This window comes from Bacillus rossius, chromosome 1 (genome assembly GCF_032445375.1).
Source record: "Bacillus rossius redtenbacheri isolate Brsri chromosome 1, Brsri_v3, whole genome shotgun sequence".
Classification (NCBI taxonomy): domain Eukaryota; kingdom Metazoa; phylum Arthropoda; class Insecta; order Phasmatodea; family Bacillidae; genus Bacillus; species Bacillus rossius.
This window is the reverse complement of record NC_086330.1, coordinates 127,361,887-127,388,294: the sequence shown is the minus strand read 5'-3', so window position 1 is coordinate 127,388,294 and position 26,408 is coordinate 127,361,887. Positions and strand designations below refer to the sequence as shown.

General features: G+C 35.8%; 1 protein-coding gene across 15 annotated transcripts in view; it reads left to right on the top strand.

Moving 5' to 3' along the window:
• LOC134545329 (broad-complex core protein-like) overlaps nt 1-26,408 on the top strand; it is a 164,751-nt gene that overhangs the window by 90,123 nt on the left and 48,220 nt on the right. Inside the window, exon 5 of one of the 15 annotated variants that reach the window (XM_063388579.1) lies at nt 20,868-21,698. The exons of 12 other annotated variants lie outside the window; for them this stretch is intronic. In XM_063388579.1, coding sequence (XP_063244649.1) covers nt 20,868-21,139 — 272 coding nt within the window. In that variant the 3' untranslated portion in view covers nt 21,140-21,698. Of the gene's footprint in view, nt 1-2,038; nt 5,168-14,847; nt 18,654-20,867; nt 21,699-26,408 lie in introns of those variants that run through there. 2 more of the 15 variants (XM_063388593.1, XM_063388583.1) reach the window with 2 other exon arrangements.

The following is a 26,408-nucleotide window of genomic DNA, read 5'->3' as shown; positions in this document are numbered from 1 at the left end:
TCTACTTAGTTGGCCCGTGCAATCGTTAAATCTCTCGCCTATCGAACATGCATGGTCCATGATTGGACGACAACTGGTCTTCCACAGGAAACCTTCAACCATTACGGATGCATAGGCCAAGATACCACAGACGGATATTTAAAGTATCTTCCGCGCAATGCAGTGTCGTGTAGCAGCGGTTATTGCTGCCTTTGGTGGGCTACACAGTGCTGCTGCAAGTCATACAGCGCTGCAATGTAATTATGTGACCTGTTTGTAATTAATATTTTGTTCAATAAATCTGGTTGTACCAGCTCCCTTACATCTTGGTGTTGTAAATTTAATTACCAGCAGTGTTTAATATGCCCTCTCCACAATTTTAATTTTGTTATTTATTTTTTAAATTTTTTACAGTTAGAATATTAAGTAGCATGTGATTGCACTGCCATAGATACTATGACAGAACCTTTTAAACCTTATGGGCATTGACTCAATCCTCGTGTATCAAGTTGTTCCTGTTATAAAAAGAAACTGTGGACCCATGCCTCGCTACTTGAGGATGGTGACTTTCAGCACAGGAATACTACAGCTAGTCATTTAGGACAGATGCGTGAATGGTAGTGTATGCAAATATGTTGGTGACAGTAATGCAAATACATTTACACATAAATATATAAATGTAAAAAAAAGTTTATTTGTGTTCAGAGCTTATGTTTAAACAAATATATAACTTCCCAAGGCTTTGGGCGATGTAGCAACAAATTTGTAGCAGTAATTTTAATTTAGTGCTAATTCATGATGTGATGGCTTAAAGCATTTGAAATAAAAATTTTCTGTGTTTGTGTTGCTTGTTAACAAACTGTTAACAAACTGTTAACAATATGTGACACAGTTACAGCAATATTTAAACTTTGTCACGACTAATCAAAAATTTCCATGAATACTTAAATTTGTAATATCTTTCTTTGCAGTATCTGGTTTCATATCAACTATTAGAGTTACTTATTCTATTGAGTGATTTTAGAACCAGCCCATTCAAAAACTGAAATGCAGCCCACAGATACATAACATCACTTAAGAAAAATATATAATCAAGTGGCATTTAGGAAAGTTTAAACTAGAAAGAAACCACTTAAAATTTATGTTAAAAGAAATGTATTTTTGTAGATTACTAAGGGATTATAAATGTATTTCAAAATTGGGAATCTTATTTAATGCATTGTTTAGTTATGTTTGATTATTTAAGAGTACATACTTTGACTCAATGCCAATACATTATTTTTGGTGTGTTTTCTAAAGTCAAAATTGTGGCATATGAGGCATTGGCATTGGCATTGGCATTAGCTGACCTTCAGAATAAAGATGCCCGGACAGCTACACAAAGAGGACTAGAAGCAGCCTTGACAAATTCTGCTGCACATTTGTAACTAGTTAGGCAGGACAAGGAAAAAATAATAATTCCTAGGAAAATTAAAAGGTATCAAGTAAAATAAAATCAAAAGTATGTGTTATATTAAATTTGTGCATTACCATTTACATACAACAAATGTTGTACCAGCCAATTAATACCATTCATCATGCTAAATTAGGAAAGTATTTTTTTTACTTTTTGAATAGTCAAAATTACCCAATTAAAAATTGTTCTTGTATAAGTCATGCAAAGAATGTTTTTCCTAAAAGTATAACATTTTTGATTTTCTTTTGAATTTTTATCAGTAGTAGGGTTATTTATGATCGTGTAGCAAACATTTTTATTCACAGTATCTAATAATTTGGTGTAGGGTAGGGATTTAAAAACTTTGGATAAGTACATATGTAACAAACACTACATCACTTTTTGAATTTTGGTTTTTTGATTCAGAACCGTGATTTATTGGCCTATCAACTATTCTCGATTTGAAGTTGTGTATGTGTTTGTGTGTGTATATAATATACAGTGTGAATGTTTAGTACATAACAAAAGAGGCAGGAAAGGTAGACATCTTGATTGTTAGATGGTGTTTTTTTGCTATGAATGACGAAAGTATGATGAGTATTATAATGTGGTGTTGTGTTCCAGGTAAGGTACAGTTCGTGAAGAGCAAGCATGGCAACTGGTTACTCATCCATAACGGCTACCAGTTTGTTCATAACTCCTCGTCTGCAGACACAGTGTACTGGCGCTGCTTTGATTACAGACGAACCAGATGCAACGCGAGGTGCATTACATACCTCAACGGCAGCAGTGTGAAGATATCTCAATCTGAACATACTCCCTACTGCCGTCCCAGGGGTTTGAATTTGTAGTTGTTGAAAAAATACTGTACCTTAATCATCAAGTAGTAGGGAGTGCAAATTGAAGAGCTCCGCCTACCTGGGCACTCATGGTGTGCAGAGATTCAGTAAAAAACAAGCCATTTGAAAAATGGTCAAGATATCCGTGTGGTTTTTGTTAAGCATTTAAGAATACGCTGAGGGTGGAAGAGTAGTTCCATTTTAAAACTGTATTTTTATAAAAGTGAAAAGGGTTAAATGTGTTTTTTTCTGAATAATTTTTTTGGCATGAAACACCTGGTACAGATTCTTGAAAGCACTCAAGAGACTTGCATTTTACCTTTATCTTCATTTATATGCTGTCAATGTTACTGTTACCTCACAATTCTCATAGTTGCCCTATGCATAAAAATAAGACCGCGCACCAGTTCAGAGTCTTGCTCTTAGAGGTGATAATGTGCTAGAAGTACTAGGAAGCTTTGCACTTACCATCCCTCCTCACTAACACAGATACACCTCTGACTTGTGAGCCCCTGTTACATTATTATTGTAAACTGTTATATCAGGAAAGAAGTGCCCTATGATGGGCTCTGTGAATAATTTTTATTTTTTCATTATTGTATCTGACTGCCTGGGTTTTTGGGTGGATCATGCTTTGTTGTATCGTAGCAAGGGTTCACTTGTGTTTCTAAGTGTCTGAGAATGTGTTATACGTATATATTTTACAAGACTTTGCAAAGACACTTCTAAACTATAACCATAGTTATTATAGTATGTGTTTCATGGTATAAAACTATAAAGTCATCATTATGATGACTGTACTATACTAGTTAAGCACATGTTCAGGTGAAAGTATAAACATAGGAAAAAATACTAGCTGTATGTGGCTATTGATACGGAAGGGTTAGGTACTCTGTAAATTTGTTTGCCCAGAACCTTCCTTGTAGAGAAGAAATTCAAAGGCCCCCTTTAATTTTGATCTACGGGTAGCTGGGACTGATTTTGAGGAACAAATAAGCAAAAAAGTAATGAAAATAAAGAAGCTTTGTATGATAATCAGAGAGAGCTAAAACATACAAATAAAACATTTTAGAGCATGCAAATGCATTTTGTGTGAGAATTGCAAGTAAAGCTACATATTGTTGCGATTTACCTGCGGGTTCGTAAGGATAGCCCAATTAATAGATTTTTTTCACACACACAGTTTTATTTACTACCACTACTTGACACAAATAATCTTCTAAATTAGCAAATAATTAATTACACTTAAAGAAATGTCAATTCCCCAGTCACTCGTTTCACACACCTCGCTGGGCCACACTTCCGGCGCAACTCTCGTCGCAGCACCCCTCGTGGGTCTCCGCCGCGGGACTCCGTCGCCGCACTCCGCCGCCGCCGTCACACCCTTCGCTGAGATCCCACACGACGACTCGCTCGCAACTTCACTCGGGACTCCGCCGCGCCCGCGACTCTATCGCCCGGAAACTCCCGACTCCACTGAACTCACTCACTCTCTGCCCTGGAACCTTCGTCCAAGGACTTCGCCACTCTGCCGCACCCGCGGCACTATCGCCCGGAAATTCCGCCGCGGGAGAACTCCCCACTCAGACACTCCCAACTCACTGACTCAGACTCAGATTCAACCTCCTTATATAGCCCTTGGGTTCCCGTCCAGAACAATCGGGCATGTCTCCGAGATATCTCGCGACCTTCGCCGTCGAAATGCCCAGAAACGCGTCGTGAGTCCTTGAAGGACGCGGTGGCTGCTCTAAGAACGCCGATAAAGGCGTCTGAGTCCTTTTTTTCCGCAGTGCGGCCTCTTTTAAGTAACCCGATCTGAGGCAGGTGCGCGCTGCGACGGTCAGGATGTAGCGAGATAGTATGACACGAGATACCAGGGAGAAGATGCAGGTGGAAGGGGGCGCAGACAGGCCGAACGAGCGCGGCGACGCCAGCACTGCAGCCAAGCGCGATCGTAACATTGCCCCCTCCTTAAACCTGTTCGTCCCGAACAGGTAATGCATCTCCTCCTGGAGGTCCCCATGCTACTCGAAGTTTAGGCCTCCTGCCTTTTCTCCATCGTGGGCTGTACAGTCTCACCAGGTAACCCTCTCTCGCAGTAGATGTTGCTTCCCTCATCACCCAGTGACACTTCTGCGTTGCTGATGCCCAATGTCGTTCAGTCAGCTGCCCGAGACAGGCCGACCGTTGCCTTGGACGGACCCGATACTCTTGAGAGCATTGCTCGTTGCCTCCCAATGGTTCGCTTGTTTCTTCCCTTTTTCTCTCTGTTTGTTCTCTCGTAGCTACTCGTTCACAAAGCATTTCTTCCCAGCTCTTCTTCGTCTCTTCTTGGTTCCTCATTCCCTCTTTGTTCTTATGAATATTGTCTGGACTGCACTCAGTTACTCCTTGCACCATCTTCTTCACTCTTTGTGTTCTCATTTTCTCTTCTCGGTCTTTCTTCCCCTGTTCTTGGTCCTTCTTCACCTCTTCTTGGTCTTCCTGTGTCTCTTCTTGGTCTTCCTTCGTTTCTTCTTTGCACTTCTCTATCTCTTCTTGACTCATGTACATCTCTTCTCGGCTTTTCTTAAGCTCTTCTGTGCATTTAGCCCTCTCTCTTTGGTTTATCTTCATTTCTTCTTGTTCAATATTCCTTACTTTGTAACTCATCTTCACTACTTCTATGCTTTTCTTCAGCTCTTCTTTCATCTTCATGTCCTGGCTGTTCTCCTCTCCTTGGCTAATGTCCTCTTCACAGTGTTCTTCGCTGTTCTCTTCGCTGTTCTCTTCACTGTTCTCTTCACTGTTCTCTTCACTGGTCTCCTCTCGGCAGGTCTCCTCTTCACTGGTCTTCTCTTCACTGGTCTTCTCTTCGCTAGTCTTCTCTTCGCTAGTCTTCTCTTTGCTAGTCTTCTTTTCACTAGTCTTCTCTTCGCTAGTCTTCTCTTCGCTAGTCTTCTCTTCGCTAGTCTTCTCTTTGTTGTTGTTCTCTTCTCGGCTGGTCTCTTCTCGGCTGGTCTCTTCTTGGCTGGTCTCTTCTTGGCTGGTCTCTTCTTGGCTGGTCTCTTCTTGGCTGGTCTCTTCTTGGCTGGTCTCTTCTTGGCTGGTCTCCTCTTGGCTGGTCTTCATTTCTCTGTTCTTCTCTTCACTGTTCTTCTCCTGACTGGTCTTCTGTTCGCAGTTCTTCTCTTCGCTGTTTTTCTCTTGGCTGTTCTTCTCTTCTATGCTTATCTTCACTTCAGTCTTCATTTCATTCCTCATTTCTTCTTGGCCATGCTTCAGTTCATCCTGACCCTTCTTCATTTCCTCTAGGCTATTATTTGACCCGCTCTTCTTTTCTTCATGGTGGTTCTTACTCTCCTTCCTTCCACTCTTCATTTCTTCCGTAAAGTTCTCGATTTTGGTTACCATTTCTTTGTTATAGTTCTCCCAAGTGGCTCTTATTTCTTCTAGGGCAACCCTTATCTCCTTGTATTGCTCGTCAGTAAGCCCTTCAGTAGCCATCTCTCTCTAAAGCATTTACTAATAATTAAACAACCTAAATAATAATTATTTTTTTAAATACTGTTCTTAATTTTAAATGACCTAGACGAACCTTCTAATTAAACTAACGATAACTCTATTACATTCAAAACTAACACTGACTACAGTATACTCGAACTAACTCTAGAAAATTTCAAATTCACTAAAGTTCTAAATAATAACTATATTCTCATAAACTAAATTATATCCTTAACTTTTATTCTAATGTAACTAAATCCTAGATCTATTAATTAGGGCTATCCCACTTCTGACACCAAAATGTTACGATTTTCCGCGGGGGTTCGTAAAGGATAGCCCAATTAATAGATTTTTTTCACACACACAGTTTTATTTACTACCACTACTTGACACAAATAATCTTCTAAATTAGCAAATAATTAATTACACTTAAAGAAATGTCAATTCCCCAGTCACTCGTTTCACACACCTCGCTGGGCCACACTTCCGGCGCAACTCTCGTCGCAGCACCCCTCGTGGGTCTCCGCCGCGGGACTCCGTCGCCGCACTCCGCCGCCGCCGTCACACCCTTCGCTGAGATCCCACACGACGACTCGCTCGCAACTTCACTCGGGACTCCGCCGCGCCCGCGACTCTATCGCCCGGAAACTCCCGACTCCACTGAACTCACTCACTCTCTGCCCTGGAACCTTCGTCCAAGGACTTCGCCACTCTGCCGCACCCGCGGCACTATCGCCCGGAAATTCCGCCGCGGGAGAACTCCCCACTCAGACACTCCCAACTCACTGACTCAGACTCAGACTCAGACTCAACCTCCTTATATAGCCCTTGGGTTCCCGTCCAGAACAATCGGGCATGTCTCCGAGATATTTCGCGACCTTCGCCGTCGAAATGCCCAGAAACGCGTCGTGAGTCCTTGAAGGACGCGGTGGCTGCTCTAAGAACGCCGATAAAGGCGTCTGAGTCCTTTTATTCCGCAGTGCGGCCTCTTTTAAGTAACCCGATCTGAGGCAGGTGCGCGCTGCGACGGTCAGGATGTAGCGAGATAGTATGACACGAGATACCAGGGAGAGGATGCAGGTGGAAGGGGGCGCAGACAGGCCGAACGAGCGCGGCGACGCCAGCACTGCAGCCAAGCGCGATCGTAACAATATTTATACTGTAAACATGTGTTATGTTTGATAATGTCTTTGTTTTAAATATGTTTTAAGTGTTTTTTGTTCAATATAAAGGTTATTCTCTATTTGTGGATGGTTTATATTGATTTTTCACATATTCTGTATTAGCCTGTAGTTGTTTTTTTCTCCAATTGCCTCAAGTCACAATTTGTCCAATTGAAGTAGGTACCATTGAATCACAAAATGTCATGTCTGTAATGTTAAAATACTGTAATATTGAATTGCATTGTACTCAATGAATGGAAGTAACCAAATTATTTGATGTTAATGTATTAACATTTTTTTTATATATGTATCGATACTAATATTATAAATGCGAAAGTATCTCTGTCTGTCTGTCTGTCTGTCTGTCTGTCTGTCTGTCTGTCTGTCTGTCTGTTTGTCTGTTTGTTACCTTTTCCCGGCTGAATGGCTGAACGGATCGTAATGAAATTTGGCAAGGAGATAGATTATATCCTGGGGATGGACATAGGCTATCTATAGTCTAAAAAAATAAATTTTAAACGGGTTAAAAAAATATATCTTAATTTTATGTAATGTGTGTCATAGATATACAAACTTTTAGTGTCATTCCTCTATGTCTGCCGAGCAATAGCTTTCAAGCTATTACGTTATGTTTTGCTATTGTAAGGAATTGAGTAGAGAGTAAGAAAAATTAAAGCTCTGAATCGTAGTACCTCAATACACCAGTAGATGTCACTTAATTTTTCTATTAATTGTTTTATAGTTTGCACATTCTAACTAATATTATAAAAGCGAGTGTTTGTTTGCTACGCCATGAAATTTTGCATAGAGATAATTTATGGGCTGGAGAGTGACATAGGCTCATTTTATGTACGGTTCCAGTGGAATTTTGTAAATACCTCTAAAAATACGTATTTTTCAATTTTTACATTTTGTTTGGTTTATCGCAAGGAAAATTAATTTATATATGTTTTTTTTATTTGATTTCTTCTATATATATTTTCTCCCTACCTAGGGCACCCATAATTCTTTTAAATTTCACGTGTATGTTGTTAAATTGGTCATTATTTATACTTTCTGTTTCATTTTGGAAACATACGTTTTTTTTTAGGTATTATGACAAATAAAAATAATTAGTTTCATTAACATTCTTACGTTTTTTATTGTGTGGATAGTTTCAAGTTTAATATTATGTAGGCACATAAATTTTTAAACTTATAAATTTCTTCGAAATTTATTCATAGGTTGGTAGGGCCTAATAATTTTTTCTATTTGTCAATATTGTTATTTTTTTACAGTATCTACTTATTTGCAATGAGTTTGGTTTAGTGTTTATAATTTATCTGCTGAGCATCAAGCGTCTCTTAGGGCTGCCGAGACCGAAGACCAGAAATATTTGTCAATTATGTAATTTATTTTGAAAAATTTGAATTTCATTATTTCAGGTAGGTTGATTTTTTTTTATTAATTAGATTAGTTACGTGTAATTGCCTTCTTCCTTTATTTCATATTAAACATTATGTTTGGTTGAGTGTGAGATAATTTTATTTATGTATGTTTTAATTTCATTTAATTTCTTATATATATATTCTTACCTACCTACTTCTATTAAATTTCAGGTGGATGTTAACATTGTCATTCGAGTAGTACAAATTTTTTTGTCAATATGGTCGTTATTTATACTTTTTGTTTCATTTTGGAGTGTGTTTTTTTTTTACTTAATTCAATGATTTGTGGTGTGTGTAGGGAGTGAAATCTCTATTAATTTCTATACTCCTTTGGATAAGCGGAATATGGCCACCAGAGTTTTACATATAAACAAATCCTACAAATGTTTTAAACATTATGACAAATAAAAAATAGTTTCACAAACATCCGTAGTTATTTTTTTGTGTATATAGTTTGAAGTTTAATATTATGTATATACGTAAATTCTTAAACATAGAGTTATTTATTAATTTATTTAGAAAATTATTCATAGGTAGGTAATAAGTTTTTTCTATTTGTCAATATTGTTATTATGGTAGATAGGAGTACAGTAAATGCCTATATTCTTATATTCCTTTATATCTCTTTCGATTTGGAGTGTTTCCGAGCCATTCGGGGTCCTCAACATCATCCTCCCCCCCTCAGAGGTCAAAGCCCCAAAATTTAAAAATTTTTAAAAAATTTAAAAATCTTTCTCTTTCGATTTCAAGTGTTTTCGAGCCATTCAGGGTCCTCAAATCCCCCGCCCCCCTCTGCGGACAAAGCCTTAAAATTTCAGGAATTTAAAATTTCTATTCTTTCGAGATGGAGTGTTCTGAAACATTCGAGGTCCTTAACCTCCACCCCCCCCCCCCCCCATCCCTTTTCCACAAACGTGAAAGCCCCAAAATTTCGCAAAATTGGAGGAAATTGTATTAAAATTAAGTCATTACGAACTAAAGTGTCTGGGGCATGGTGGAACTTTTACCCAAAGTCGACTTCCCCATCAAATTTGAGGGAGGGGAGGGGGAAATGCAAAACCCCAAAAATTCAAAAAATTTCAAAAATTTCTTAAATTTAAGTATATTTGTTTACTATTTGGAGTGTTTCCGAGCCATTAAGGGTCCCCAAACTACCCTCCCCCCCACAAGGGGTAAAAGACTCAATAATTCAAAAATTTTCCAAAATTTCGAAAATCTATTCTCTTTCGATTTGGAGTGTTTACGAGCCGTTTGGGGTCCTCAACATCACCCCCCACCCCCTCAGAGGTCAAAGCCCTAAAATTTAGAAAATTTCACAAATCATTTTCTTTCAATTTTTAGTGTTTCCCAGCCATTCAGGGTCCTCAAAATCACCCCTCCCCCTCTGGGGAGAAAGCCCCAAAATTTTGAGAATTTCAAGAATTTCAAACATCTGTTCTTTCGAGATGGAGTGTTCCGAACCATTCGAGGTCCTGAACCTCCACCCCCTCCCCCTTCTTCCTCAAAAGTGAAAGCCCCAAAATTTAGAAAAATTGGAGGAAATTGTATTAAAATTAAGTCATTATGAACTAAAGTGTCCGGGGCATGGTAGAAAATTTACGCAAAGAAGTCTTCTCCATCAAAATTTGGGGAAGGGGGGGGGGGGGGGTAAGGAAAATGCAAAAACCCAAAATTTAGAAAAATTTCAATTTTTTTTTAAATATATACTTTTTTTCGATTAGGAGTGTTTCCGAGCTATTCAGAGTTCTCAACATACCCCCTACTCTAGGGACAAAGCCCCAAAATTTCGAAAATTTCAGAAATTTTGAATATCTGTTCTCTTTCGAGAGAGAAATAGAGATGGAGAGATACATATATATATATGTATGTATATATATGTATATATATATACATATGTACACATATACAAAACATCTATCCATCTCTCTCTGTATATATACACACACACACACACACACAGAGAGAGAGAGAGAGATGGATAGATGATTTGTATATGTGTAACTACTTCAAACATATTACAAAACAAAACTGAATGAGGCATGCTTTATATAGTCTAGATTACATACAGACCACCAATTTTTAGATGTATACTGGTAAATAACTATACACTGGCAGAACAACGTCTGTCGGGATCTGAAAGTGATATAAATTATTTTGCACACTTGACATTCAAATTAAGAAGACAATTACTAACTACACCTGATTTCGAAAAAGTTCCCCCTCACCCTGTGTTCAGCCCCGGCAACGCCGGGTCCTGCAGCTAGTATATAATAAAGTTGAAAACAAAATTTGTGATTTTTTTTATTTTAATTTTTACAAATTTACATTATGGGTAGTTTTTGTAATCAAAACTTTAATTTTGGGGGGGGGGGGGGGGGGGGGGGGGAGAGAAACTTTGGCTTAATGTATATTTAGTTATAACTTAAGAAATACTGAAGTCATTTTGGCAAAACAGTTTGTAATAATTACCTTGAAGGTTAAAGCCTCCATTAACAGCTCATGTACAGTACAGTTGCTCACCATCATCACTGTAGGACACATATGAGATGAGCTTTCATCACTCTACTTTCTCATTCTCATTTTAGGTTTTTCTGACTAGATGTTCTGCCTAGTATTTTGCAGCATATCAATCTGTTTATCATAGAATCATCTATGCTGTGAGTTGAGCAATAGATAATGAATAATATCACTCTGTGGGCATGGACGTATACGTAAGAAAGGTTAGTTACACTAGGCGCAATATAACTCCGAGCTTGAGCTACGTCACACATGAGGAGTAGGGACTGCAACACGTGTGGGGGGTCAGGTGGATGAGGAGGGGGTATAAGCAGATACGGCGACCTTTCACAGCAGGTAGAGAAAAGCAGAAAACATTGACCACTTACCACTGATGTTCCAAGCACTACCTCAGTTCTTCAACGCCACTGACTGTTCCATCCGAAGAGTCTGATGTGTAAACGTCACTGCTGTCACTGTTTGCATCACCTAACTGAACAATCACTTTATCAATTTCAATGTCAAATGCACATCCTTATCCCAGTATTCGTTCTCGAGTGTCTTGATGTGATTGCAAATCGGTATCCAATCCTCTGGACCCATTCGGTTAAATATCTCCTCGCAAAGTTTTTTTTTACATATGCCAAATTGCAAGTAACATTTCTTGAAGTGACTTCTCCTTTACCATAGCCCATATGTTTTCTATCGGATTCAAATCCAGATGATAAGGGGGCAGACGAAGTAATGTGTGGCCACTATTTACAAATAGTCTGTCTGCCGAGTACTGCACTGCGAAGGTTTGTGCTTCTTTATGAGGTTATACAAGTTTGATTTGAGCATGTCTCTTGTAAAGGAAATATTCTCTTTACTTAACCACTGCTGCATTTCCAATTTTGTCGAGCTGGAGGTAGGCATTATATTTATTTTTACACTGTGATAGAGAGAATTATCTATCACAACAACACTGTTTGGTGGATGATTTGGTATTAATTTTTAGGTGAGCCATTTTTCATAATTATCTTTATTCATGTTTTTGTGATAATCCCCTGTTGCCTGGTGCGACTTCCACATTGCAAGAGCATTTGGGATAAAACCTTTTTTGCCACCTGCGTGAATCATTATTAATCTTTGACTCTTCGCGATAGGCACTAGTAAACCATTTGAGGACATGTCACTCCACATTTTATTTTATACATGAGACGACAATATGTACGTCTCATCCATGTATATAATTGTGCGTTCATCGTTTCTATATTGACGCATACTCGTGAGATATTCTATACGTTATTGCAGAATATCTGATTTTTCTATTAAATGTAAGCGCTGCAATTTGGTTTTCTGCCACCTGAATCCTAGCTTCTTCAAAGTCGTCCTTAAGGTTGTATTGCTACCTTGGTAATTTATGTCATTCTTTAGTTTACGTCGTACAGTTTCGACAGTCAGCACACGTTTTTCAAGTAAGTAAAAATTGTACACAGTACATCGTATCACAGCTTCATCAAAGGTGTCAAGTTCGTGTTTACATGTTTTCTTTCGCTTCTTGTTGGGCATCTCGAAAGATGTTCCTTCACCAGCTTCATTCCTCTTAGCCTCCCTTTTAATTGTTTGTACAGTCGTGCGAGACACACCCGTCGCCTTAGCTGTTCTCAGCTGTGCTTTCTCTGGTGAAATGGAGGGTTCCTGCAATCGCGCTTCATTTTCCATAAACTGCAGAAAGTTATAGACGATTTCTTGCGCCTGCGAGTGCAGTTTTTTAATCTTAACTTTTGACAACACTGGAGGCATTTTATGTATAAAGTTGTACTTTACTGAAGTACTGCACTACATATGTAACACTGGCTCTGAACAAAAAGTGATACACTACATGCACACAACCCTCAGATTCAAACTGTAAACAAAAACGTTTAGTAAGTACCACGGATGTGTTAACGAACGTATTCGTCAGATTTCACCAAAGGACTAAGTTTTCACTCTGTGCAGTAGCGTGTATCCCCTGTTATCAAGTTACGCATTATCGCTCGTTGCCGCGCCATGTCTGCCTTCCCCAAGTCGTGACTCACATACACATTGATTTTCTAACCGTCACCCAGGCTCGGAGTTATGTTGCGTCAACTTTAGCTACCTTAAAGTTCAACCCATCTATATGGACAACAGTTAAAAAAGATTGATGGATTTACACTGCACCTTTCTGGAAATACATGTGGTTCTAATTCCTTTATTTTTTGATTCTTGAAATATATTTCTGGTGGTAGAGAATTCAGGTTTTTTCTCAAATGAAAAATGTGGCAGGCATTGTCATGAGTTGACATATTTTCTCAGGGCACTCCCATTTTCTCTGTCAACGCATTCCATTGCTGCTGTGTCTCACCGTTCCACTTCTCATCTGTCTTTAATTACCTCGATGTCATTGAGATATTAAACCCTAATTCGTTAATTCTGAAGATAGTGTTTGACTAACAAATGTAAGTGTGGTAAAAAACATAACTAGTGTTTGGGGTTAATTAATTACAATTAATCTAATCACAATATACTTTCACCTGAAATTTTCAAGCAATGCTATCCATAAAAAATTTAATTTTTTTGTACATTATTTTCTTAGACTTAGGTACAGAAGATTTTGAAATTATCATATGTACTCGAAGATGAAGAGACGTAGTTATTTCTGGTATTTGTCAATTGAAAGCTACCATACTTTAATATGAAATATAATTTGTATGTTTTAATATAATATATTCTGCTTCCTTTTTTGGTGTGAACATGAAAGATATGAGCAGCAATAATGTTTGTATTAGTTTTGTTTTTTCTTACGTACTGTATATTTCTCAACTTTTTTGAGTTGATTTGAGGCTATTGTCGACTAAGCGTTTTTGTTTATTTGGCTTGCCAGGTAAATACTCAGAATGGAGAAAAACATGAATACTGAATAAATTAAGGTGTTAAATCGAAGCAACAAGCATGTCTGTTGCTTTGAATTGTATTAAATACTTTTTTTTTTTTGATAGAACAAAGAACTCCAATAAATACTTACATTCCAGATCTAAAAAAAATCATTTTAAATTTTAAGATAATTTTAGAAGGGTATTTTATGGTTTGCTGATTTTTTTAAATTCCATCTAGACTATTAAAATACTTTGTTTATATGGTAAATGTACTGAAATTGTTTAGTTTCATGTGTTAATGTACTTTTTACTAGTATATGCTTTGAAGATTTTTTATGTTTTTAATTAATGAGCATTATAATCAACATACATATATAAAAGTCAAACGTTTGTTCGTAAACACTCATTTTTCTCAACAACTATCTTTTGTGGTTATGTAGGTAGAGAGCCCTTGGCCTCCTATTGATAATGAGAGAGTTTGGTAGCAGTATCTGTCCGAGGTTGGGAGTGGGTGGTGAAAATACCTTCTTAACACATTGGTTTCTCATGAGCAGCCCGAAAATGTTTTCGAATGTTTTATAATGGACTCTCTGAGTAGCGAAGTTTACCGGTGGATGACAAGGGTGTACGAACATGACAGAATGTTGTAGAAAGTTGTGGAACTTTTGGGAACCAGCTTATAACCCGCTGCTTTGCTTGCAAAATTTCAGGGTATTGCTGATATTATACCATTTTAAGAAAATTTTGTAGGAATGGAATTGTCACAATAAACTGTCAGGTGTATAAAATATTCAATTCATTACAATACCTTTAAAGAATGAGATTTTATAAAATGGTTATGTATAAGCTATTTGATTTTTAGTAAAGGTTTTTTTATAAATTTAATATTTTATATGCTGGACAGTTTGTTGTGTTAATTTCTTTGAAAAATATTGGAATTACATAATTTTATTAAAATGGTATAATATCAGCAATACCCTGAAATTGCACGAGCAAAGCTGTGGGTTATTAGATTTATTTTGCTAGTGAAAATTGTTTTTTGTTTATTTAGCATTAAATTAGTGTGTGTTGAAGAGTAAAATTTTTATAAGGTCTCAATTTGGTTGAAGGAAACTTTGTAACAGGTTTTAAATTGTGTTTCTACAGATGACCATTACAATGCCACGTGCACTATTTGCGGCCGAACGTTGCGAAGGTCAAGCCTCAAGAGACACATAATGGACAGACATCAGCCAAACTACCAGGAGACATGTTCGTTTTGTGGGAAAATATTTAAAAACACAAACAGCTTAAAAACCCATATCAATTCCTACCACAGAGAATTTAAAGACTGTGGCAAACTGAATAATTGAGTAGTTTAAATTTTTTCTGGTTTGCTATCAGATTATTACAAGTGCCTGTTCAGCATTTATAAATATTAAAAAAAAAATTGTTATGTAGAGATAAACATCCAGTACCACTTTCAGAAAATTTGTGTAACATGCATTTTTATAATTTTTTCTTTTTGCACTTATTATTATGTCTAATAACGTGTCACACATTTTTGTAAAATTTTTGTTCATGAGAATTTAAATGCGATATAGTTTGATAAACAAGATTAAGATAAAACATTATATTTTTTTCATAGCTAAGTTCCCATTTGCGCCAGATCCTGATTTTTCATAAGTTGGGGAAATGTAGCAGACGTTTCTGTGAGTCGATGGGTGCTTCCATTTTCCGCAAACTAGTTATTCTGTTGCTACTACAGTCACATCACTTGACTCCATGTCATCTCTAATACTTTAAAGTCAGAAGTTGTTAAACCCCAAGTCATTAATTAATTTATAGTGCAGTCATCTGGACCATGTGTCATCCCAGATGGATGTAATCTGTGTTCTGTGGCACGTTGGTCTTGTATTGCCTAAGCGACTTCCTCTTGTCTTAACATCTCCATAGGGACTTCTGTGACAGTGATTGCTTACGCGACCAGTTTACGAGCACTTAATCGGCATCCACGTGGCTTGGAGCCCACTATAAACTCGGAGGTCCTGTCACCGTAAGTCTCTGTGCATAACCATGTGACTAAAAGCTCCTCCTTCTCCTTCCTTGTTGGTGAAGTGAATATTCAAGAGAATGTGCAGTGATACCTAGTTAATGTGGGGCTTAGTCAAGTTTGTTATATAACAATAATTTTTTTTTTCATTATGTGTTGGAATATAAATTCAAATCATCATTTTTCCTTAAATTGCAAGTACCATATATTTTTTTTAATTGTAACATGATATTTCATTTTTAATAATTATAATTTGAGACAACTACAAATATGACATAACTTTAAATGTAAAATTACCTTAAATGTAATCATAGTCAACATAAGGCAACTTGCTACACCAAGGTTCCACTGATAATTACACATCAGGCATATGTTACAAATATTATTGAGGATGAGAAAAAAAAATAGTTTGTTTTTTTCTGTTGTAAAAGATTTTGGCCCTAATACAATTAGTGATGATTTGGCAGGCCGGATCAACACAGTTTATAATGAGTTTGCTGTAGTTAGCTCGTTGTACCTTATCTGTTGATGGGATGCACAGTACAAAGTCATGATCCGTGGAACGCAGGCATATTTTACCTGCAAATGGAACGGAAGTTAAGTCTGACTAGTTCTTTCATTCAACCGAAATGGCACATAACCACATACTGATGTGAGTTTTTTTTCTTACAATAAGTACATTAAATTGCAAATGCAAAAGTATGTGAACTGTTATTTTTTTTTGTTTCAACGTAAAAAGATTGGCCATAATTCTCTGCATCAGACACCAGACACAATAAACGTTTAATGTGCGACTAAAAACTGAAGCAAAATGAATTAGTTTTAGAGGAAAAGTTGACATTCCCCTATAACTATCTATAATAGTACTCATAAGTTGTTTCTTACATACATTAGTTTAGTAGTTTGAAGGCACTATTTGATGTATTTATGGAGTGAAATGTCGGTTGAAAGGATCAATTAGTGTGGTGGTAGTCTTATCTCAAAATTGTTATTTTATTGGTTCAATATAGTTTTAAAAATTTTTTATTTATTTTTTCATTTTGTCAGTAGTTCTGTATCTCAGGATTTATTTTTCTATTTGAATTTTTAAAATAAATTGCGTGAATATCTGTTACCGGTACCTACTTGCATTCATATTTGGAAATATAATGTTAAAATTGGTAAATATTATTATTCTTTTAAGTTCTTATTCAGGCAGTGTATGAAAAATTTTACATTTTAGAAAATGTTTTGTACATATTTTAATAATTTTATTTATGCATTTTTTTTAAATTACTGTTATTAGCACAGCATCTACAAAAAGTTTTATTCCGTCCATAATTTTGTTCTATCACATGTATAATGTTTTAGTTTTTCATCAGTGCTTTTATAAAAAAAACATAAGTATAATGGACATGTTTATTAGCATTGATACTCATGTAAATGTGCTGTAAACTAAGGCGTATTTTTGCCTTTTAGAAGTTGCTTGTTGTATTTATGCAGAATTTGTTGTTACGTTAATAGTATTCCATCCCAAAACATATTTTTTGTGTACCTACGTGATTTCATTATCATTAATATTTACTCTTTTAATGCTACTTGTTGATGACATTGTATTTTGATTTAAGCTGTTAGGAGATATACATTTTTAGCATTCCTTTTCTTTGGACACTAACTGTAAAATACAGGCTGCTTTACATTCTCTCTGGGAAATTGTTGCATAGCAACTGTGTTTAGATGTTGCATTGTAGTCAAGTTTGATGTTAAAATTGGTAGCTTGTCAGAACTGAAATATGTTGGGCGCAGGTCTTTCATATTTTTAGTTGGGTTATAAGGGGTTAGTACATATACAAGGGCTCTGTTTAAGTCTTGTGCCCTATGGATAATTTAATGGAAGCAGAACAGTTGGAGTTTTTTGTGAATGTTCTTTGTCTATATTTATGTGATTTATATTTTCAATCTTCTATTGATATTGAAGAAGTATAGTTATCTATTTTGTACAGTTTTATTCAGTGGCACATCCACACAGGGAATTTTAGAGGCTCAAACACAGACATGCTAATTTTTAATATTAATTATTTTTACTGTTTGTTTATATTCGTTATTGTAGGATATAAATTTGTGTTGCTTTTCCATGAAAGATTTATTGTACTCTATGTCTGTAAAATTGAATCTGAATTAAATATGTGTATATTTCCACAACTTCAATAGTTAATGAATTGAAGCCCAGGTTTTCGAAGTTATGAAGCCCCTTCCAACTTCAGTCCTGGATGGCTCCTTGGTTGCATCTGAATAAATAAAAAGAAAAATAATTTGTGCTTTGAAATCATTAGTATTCCTTCAATGATTCTGAAAAATGCAGAAGTAACAAATTTAAATTTATCATTACAGACTTCAAACTGGTTTCGTCAGCACCGTCGTGGCATCCCAAAATTTCTTAATGGAATATTCTCATTCTCTTGCCCCTGTGAGTATATGATTATTGCTTCAGTCTTAATGTTTGGAAACCATTCTTACTATCAATTTGTTATTTGCCAGCACTGTAAAATGCAATTATTTTGAACATAATTTGGTGAACTGTAGAAAGAAGCACAAATGTTTTTATCATGTTACATCTTGATAGAAACTCAAAAGAAGATTGGAGCTATTGGCCATTTCGCACACTCATAATGAGGTAGGATATAAAGAAGTTTTATAATCATGAATGTAATATGTTGTTAATGGCTGGACAACTAAGATGTGTCAAGTGTAGGAAATTAATTTGATAACTGTATTCTGCTGTGCATTTTTGTTGTGTTAATGCTGTTAGAAGCTAAACAATTAAAATATATAATTTCTAAACTTTCCTATTTGATTTATATATTTTTTTGTATGATTTTTAGATTGATGGCTGGTATTGTTATTATTTTTATGAATTAAAGGCATTTAGGAAAAAAAAAAAAAAAAGAGTTTATTTCGTATTCTAAAGCTTTTTGAATTTGAAGTCTGTCTGAATTGTAGGTCATGATTACAATTTGGTTTTGTCATCTGCGGTTACACATATTTTTTATTTCCCTTCCTAGCTAACACTAGTACATATACTTATACATTATACATTGATACTTTTCTACTTTACACAAAATGATATCTTAACTTATTGTGACTATTTAATGAATGTATACTGTACTACAACTGAACATTTACCAGTGTTGTTATAGTTAAGTATTTAGTTAAAAATGATTTTTGAAATTTTCTTTGAGTTATATCTCGTAATGCCTACAAAAATATTTACTTTTATAGCATTAATTGATTTTTAGTATTATTGGAATACTCACATTTCCAAATTATTTTTTTGGGTTATGTTTTAATTTGTATAGTAAGTACATAATACTTGTTTATTTCAGTTACTTACTTGTAAGAATGTTACTGTTGTGATTTTTTTTGTTATATTTTAGATACAATTTACATTTTTTTTTCTTGGAGAACTGCAAATTTCATTTTGGAAGCATGAACTGTGATTTTATTTAACTAATGTAAAGTGAATTGTAGCATCTATTTTCAAGTAATTTGTTACAGAATTCAAAAGACTTTTATTTAGTGAGGTTATCCCCCACCACACCCTCCTGCATAAGTTGAGCAAGGTCATGTCCTCCAAAATAAACTATGTAATAAGGAAGTACACATTTAGTTAGTAGCAAAAATTTGAGTGAAATTATTCATCATTTTAAGCTCGTGATTACAATTCATACATTCAGCTCAAGCCGGTATCGAGTAATTATTGATAAAGCTGTCTTGCTAAAATGATTGAAGATAGTGTTCTTTTATGCATTGAAATATAATGTTTGTGTTTCATAGTCACAGCTCGAGAACATTGTCTTTGAGAAATCTTTAATAGTCGTGAAACCATCCTTAAGACACCATATAAGACTGTCTTTGACAAGTTCGCTGGCGAGTTGACTTGAGACTAGTTCGTTTGCTTTGCAAGACGGCCGCTACTTGTGAATTTCCATAACTTCACATCAAGTCTGCTATAGCTAAACTGAGAAGCATGGTAGCTTTTTTGTCCATTATGTTATACTTTATTTTATACTCTTAATTTTATACTTCGCAAATCTGACGAAGTAAAAGGACAGACATATATCTTAACTAATATAAAAGTTATTTTTTTTTCCTGTTTTATGTAGACGATTAAAGCATAGGATTAAAAGCTAGAAGCAAAAATTGGGAAGTAAGGCACTCATTTATTTATATTTTTAATAGGAAATTTACTATAAATTTACTTTATTTGCAAACCAAAATTTTTAATACAATGTGTTTAATTTCCGAAATCATACCATTTAACATTAATGTAATTAATTTTGTAGTTCACAGCTTCCGATTTTGTTAACATTTCTTATGTAGGTTATAAATTATAATATTATAAAGTATGACAGCTGTTTTATATCATAAATTAATTTTTAATTACTTTATAATTTTCAAATTAGCTTAAGTGTACAGAAATATTTATGTTTTCAAAAATATAATGTACTGTTTTAGTTGAAAATAGATATTTTTACTTCTGCTTATACACACGAGAAAAAAACTCTTATATTCAATTGCGAGAAATAGGACAGAGGGTAAAGTTCACTGAAATTTATTCATTATTTTGACCTTTCTAATCCAACAACCTCTGTAAGTCAGTCTTCCAATGACAGCACTAAGTGTAGCTCTGAAACATAATTCAAAAAGTAACCTAAAATAAGGGGGGGGGGGGGGGGGGGGTTAACACTTGGAACTTAAATTTAAAAATCTGCCAAAAAAACTTCATAAAATGGTAATTAAAGGGAAAGTTAATATAACATGGGTATAATGAACTCTAAAAATAAAATAAGTACATGGATAGTTATAGGTGTAGGCAATATAAACAACACTCACGTTAAGTTTAAAATTGTTAAGTGTAGAAATAAAGAGACCGGAAATACGAGCGAGTAAAAAAACATGAACATTACGTAATTGAAACTTGTCAATATATCTATATTTTTTTTAAATTTGGTTTGATATATATATATATTTTTTTTATTGGCATGTGTAGGCAGTAAACCTTTTTCTGGGCACATCAGTTAGTTGTCTGCTAGTTTTGATGTGCAGCATGGTGTGCATCTCGTCGAGGTTGTCCCTACACTTGCCGTCGTTGCAGGTCTCCACCGCGCGGACAGACACGGCCCGGTGCACGCCCACTGCGGCGGGACGAGGCTGTGCAGCTTCCGCTGTGGGACGTGCAGCAAGCAGTTCTCGCGCAGGGACCACCTGCGCACACACGAGAAGAACATCCACGGGGAGGACGCGGGGCCCTTCGCCTGCATCGTGTGCTCCCAGATCTACAAGAACGCGGACAGTCTCCGCAAGCACATCGCCAAGTTCCACGTGGCCCGGCTGAAGCTGGAGAGTGCAGCGTACCACGCGTCGTGACGCCGCGCCTCGTCTCCGCCGTCATCCGCCGGTGCCTCTATATGCATGCCAAAGAATAGCCTTGAAGGTCCTTATCTGAATCGGTCTGTTGGAATAGGCCTCGCTTCCATTCTTTTTACTAACTCAGTTTATTACATGAATCCACTCCAGCAGTGCCGAATCATGTTCCTTGTGAAAATACCATTTCTACATCAATCCTTTATCGCTCCAATGTGCAGCAGCCAGAGATCACTGTTCGTTTGAAGAAGCTATATAGCTGGAGAATTGACTTTTTTGTTCTCCTGACTAATATTGTTTGAAGGAGGTACAGTCTTTTCGAACAGGCTGATTCATTTGCTACCATGTGACGTGTGGAAATGTTAACCACTTCTTCTTTTTTTTTTTTGCTACATTAGTAAAATCATCCTTTGCTCATCCCAAAGTCTAGTTGAAGTAGTCTTGTGTCAGCAGAATTAAAAAATTTAAATTTATTATTGAGAGTTGTGTGAGTTCATAGTATATTGATATTTTATATCAAATGTATTTTTGTGGTCTTCAATAGGCCTATACCAATATGAGTGTACACAGAATTTAATTTGTGTGTGTTGGGGGGGGGGGGGTGGGGGGGGAGACCACCTTGCATGTGGTTTTGCTTTCAATTTCTTTCCTTTTGTGATGTATAAGATAGGTTTTTTTTTTTATTTTTTTTTTTTTAGGATTTATGGGGAATTTATCCGTCCATCCCCTCTGCATATGCCCCTGTATACTAAGGCTAAAACTTGTCTGCAGATATTTCACAGTGGGTGGCAGTTCATTATCCCAGCAATTATTGAATAAATTTTTTTATTGAAAAATTATTTTCAAGATAAAAAAAAACTCCAAGCCTGCTTAAGTAGTCTTTGGAGATTTTAGTAGAAGTCTTGGCCTAAGCTGTATCACATAACAGCTTAATAGCTATTTAACAGTGAATTTACTGACTGTACACTGTAGCACAGATGTGATTATGTTATAAAATTTATTCATTGCGAGATAACTTATATTATTCATTACCCAGGAGAAGAGAAGGCACAATAATCTAAAATCAGTGAGTTGAGGCTCTAAAAATTTTTTTTTCTGATATTTCTTCCCATATTTTGCCTTCCTCTTCACCAATAATGACTGTCTGAACATACAACATCTGGGTGCAGCGTATATGAGTGTACAGTCTGCTCACACTGATATTGACTCCAACAAAGAAGAACAATGATTTTTGGTAATAGGTACACTAGAAAAGGGCTTATCCAGGGGAGGGTTGGAGCTAATGCCCCTCCTCCAAGGTGGAAAAAAAATAGAGGAGCAAGAGGCTGTAGTAAGAGAAAGTTTGTAACTAATCTTCACAAATTATTGTTCAAAAATGTTTTAATAAAATGTTGTTTTCTTTTGTTATTGTTTATTATTGTATGGCAACATTGACCCATCTCTCCCACGAAAGAGGTTGAGTTCTGAAATATTCCCCTTCCAATCCCCCACACTCTGTGTTCAGTTGGATACCACCTCTTGACAATGAATAATCAATACAGTTGAACCTCATTAGTCCAAACCCAGCTAGTTCGAAAAACCCCATAATCCAAGCAAAAATATGCAAAAATTTAAATTTATAAATGTGCTGAAATGAGTATAAATCAATAAAAAGTCAGACACATTTCTTTTTAAATACTTAGTTTATTTTACAGATAAGAGAACAATAAAGCAATTGAATTACACTAGTTTTCAGATAAATTTACAGTACAAAACATAATACTGTACTGTAATATATTCCTCCATTGCCTCATAAACATGATCTTCTGCCCTATTTAGGCTTATAAAGATTCAACAGTGAATCTACCCTGCTAATCAGAATTTTCACCAATTCGACCTGATTTTGGTCCCAATTAGTTCAGACTAGTGAAATTCTATCATCATGATTCCGCTGATTGAAATATTGAGTTTTTAATAATCAGTTTACTACAACCTTAATATTGACAAAACTAACTTCATTGGTAGTTTCAGACATTATGGTGTTTACTTCCCATTTTTCTGTACAACTGTAGATAACAGTGCTTGAGCCCATTGTGTTTTTTTATGATTTGTCTTGTAAGTACAATGTTATGTTAAGGGGAAGGCCTCACAACATAGTCTTGATTCGTCTTTTTTTTTTATGATTATTTCCAAGTTTTTCTACATTGTTTTAGTCTGGTTTTAACGAACAGTTGCCCTCCCCGTCCCCCGAAAATGCTGAGAGGAAAGAACTGATTATTACCAGCTGGTATCTGTGTATGACATAACGGTTACACCCAGCTACGAATGTCGACTTCAACAAAGCTACTGCTATGCCCTGTGGTTTATGGAGGTATCAAATGAAATAATTAATCTTTTCTACTAGCCGTGACTGATTTTGAAAATAAGGTTAATATTTGTATTTAGGATCATATTTGTTTAATAATTCTTGTAGTACTGGGAAAGATTGATTTAAAACATTATTTTGGACACACCATTGCTGGTATAACGTTTGTTATATAAAAAAAATATGTTAAGTGCCAATAGAAGTTTTTTTTTCCTTCCAAAATTGAATACTGCACAGACGAATCCAATCACTTTCAAAAATTTTCTCCCTCATTCAACTTGTACATCCGCCTGTCGAGAATTGCTCGCAGCTCGGGAGATGAGAATTAACGAAAAATAACGTAGGTTAAGTCCTTCAGTAACATTTTACTGTAAGTAGCCTCAAACATGGCCGCACCCAGCGAAAACGAATTTTGCCATGAGCCAGACGCCGACGTCAGCAGCCGCAATTTATAGTTAAGTGTCCAAAAAGTTCCAAAACAACAAATGATTAATTTACTCTCTTCGGCATGGCTCTAGCTACCGACGTTAAATTTATCCTCCTCAAAATTCCTACATATTTTGTGAGAAGCCACCGAACGCGCCCTCCTGGTGCAGCGATCGACAGACGACTGGTGAAGTCATGCCACCTTCTTCATCACGCAGGAAGGAGAAGTCACATGACCTCACCGACCAATCACACACTCTCTCACACCCAATTCAAATCACAAGCCAATAACAGTACACAACATAAGCACTGTAAACCAGTTTCCATACATATAGACAGGGACTTCCCATTCTCCGTCCCTTCTTAATTTTATCAAAAACGTCTGACCTTTGTTTCCCACGCTCTGAAGAGATATCGTTTCTGTATCTCTCTTGGTGGGGAATCACCGTTTCTATCTCACTCGCACTCATAGGTCTCATATACCTGTCTCTTTCTAATACATCCCACACCAAGTCCATTGTTCTAGAACATTATGTAAAAGCCCGTTCTGAATAAAAATGTAACATATCACTATAGTACCATATTAAAATCAAAATAAATATTGTAGAAAACATTCATACACAGTGTTAGACAAATATAATTAGTAAACAAAGTTTAAAAGCTTTCTTGAAAACCCTAAATAAGTGATTATCAGACAATTATGTAACACATTAATGAAAGTTAAAAACAGCAATCCTAATACAAATTACTTGACAAAATTAAACTTGGCATCGGAGGCTCGCCTGACTCGGGTGGGCCATGGCTAGGGGTGCGTTCCGTTAGCGGGGTCGGATATTGGCAGTTGCAGGTCGGGCTTTGGGGTGGCCTTCGGCCGGACGACGTCAAACCACCAATGTTTTAAATTAGTTACAATCATGTTAAAGGTGCAGATTGATCACCATGTTGTTTAAAATTGTGACTAGTTTAGTAGTAGGTAGTTTTTGACATGTTTGCAGGTAACCAGTTTTAGTTAACTTGGTCCTGTTCTGAGAACTCTATGTTTGTGTGTGTGTGTGTGTGCAGGCATTTGTTCACATGTGCTTGTGTGTATGCATACTGTATACTATTTATGCTAAAAAAAAAGTGTTCTATTTGACCTGCTATGCTGATTTGTGAGTGTGTTTTTGCTCATTTTGATGTTAATTAGTGCTTATGCATACATGAATGGGTTCTTGTAAAGAGGTAACTGAGCGCCAGTGTAAGAAAAAAGTGAAATACTGATTGCCAAGAAAACTGTGGGCTTTGTTAGCAGTGTTGACTTTTCCAAGTTGATAATTCAACACACACACACACGCACGCACGCACGCGCGCGCGCACACACACACACACAGTTTTCATGGAAATATTTTTTCACATTTCTTTTACAACTTCAGGACCATTTTGAAGTAACCTATTTGTATGTACTTATGTTCAAATGCAAGATTCTGGCCTGCCCCGATATGTAGTAACCACTTTTTAAGTGTGTTCAAAAGTTTGAGTTTATGTTTACAGTGGCTGCTTAATCCACATTTTGACTTCTTTGCATTGATTGGTTGGCATTTTTTTTGCACTTTTTAAATTACCTTATTGTTGTCATGACTGTTTTCAAGTACGTTATTTTTTCCATTGGTACTGCATGAAGGACAACCACAAACTTATATTTGTAGAAAGAAGCGGTGAACACATGCACTTTTATTTTATTTGAATAATTTTTAATACCAAAAATACTGTATTACAATTATCTGATAGGTACTATGTTTTTTTTGTTTAATTTTTTGTTTGTACTAGTTATATGGCTGTAAATGTTTTACTGTATTTTATTTATTATATATGAATAAAATTTAGCTAAAGAAATTGTTGTTTCATCATTTGGTCAGATACCAACACAACAATTTTTGTGAAAAAATTCCAATTAGTATTTTATAGTGTAAGATTGGTGTTGTTAAATTATTTTTTAAGGTGATAACCAATTATGGAACACTGATTATAGAATTGTCCACTGAGTTTTTTCCTAATTAAAAATAATCAGAATATTAAAATATTACGAAAGTTGTTTGATGATCGAAAAGGTATTCATTTTCCTGTTCCACACAAGGAATACTTAATTTTTATTATACCTCATAGTTCATAGAGCATATACGAGATCTGAACTTCTTCACAGTGTATTTTAGGGGCGGATAAAGTTTAAAGATACATATCAGAGTACAATTGACAAACTGACTTAATTAAATAAGACATCCATTTTCATATTAACAATGACGACTAGCTTTTAAAAAGCCCCTACATCATACAGAAATTGTTTAATACAGAATCTAAAATTGATAAAGAAAAGGCTAGTTTTGTGAGTAGAAAAAATTCCAAACAGAAACATTTTTACACATAAACCACAACTACAGAGCATTCAAAGATATTCAGCACATTTGCATTTGAACAATCACAAACATTTTAATGATTCATATTTTTATATGTTAAATTTAACACACA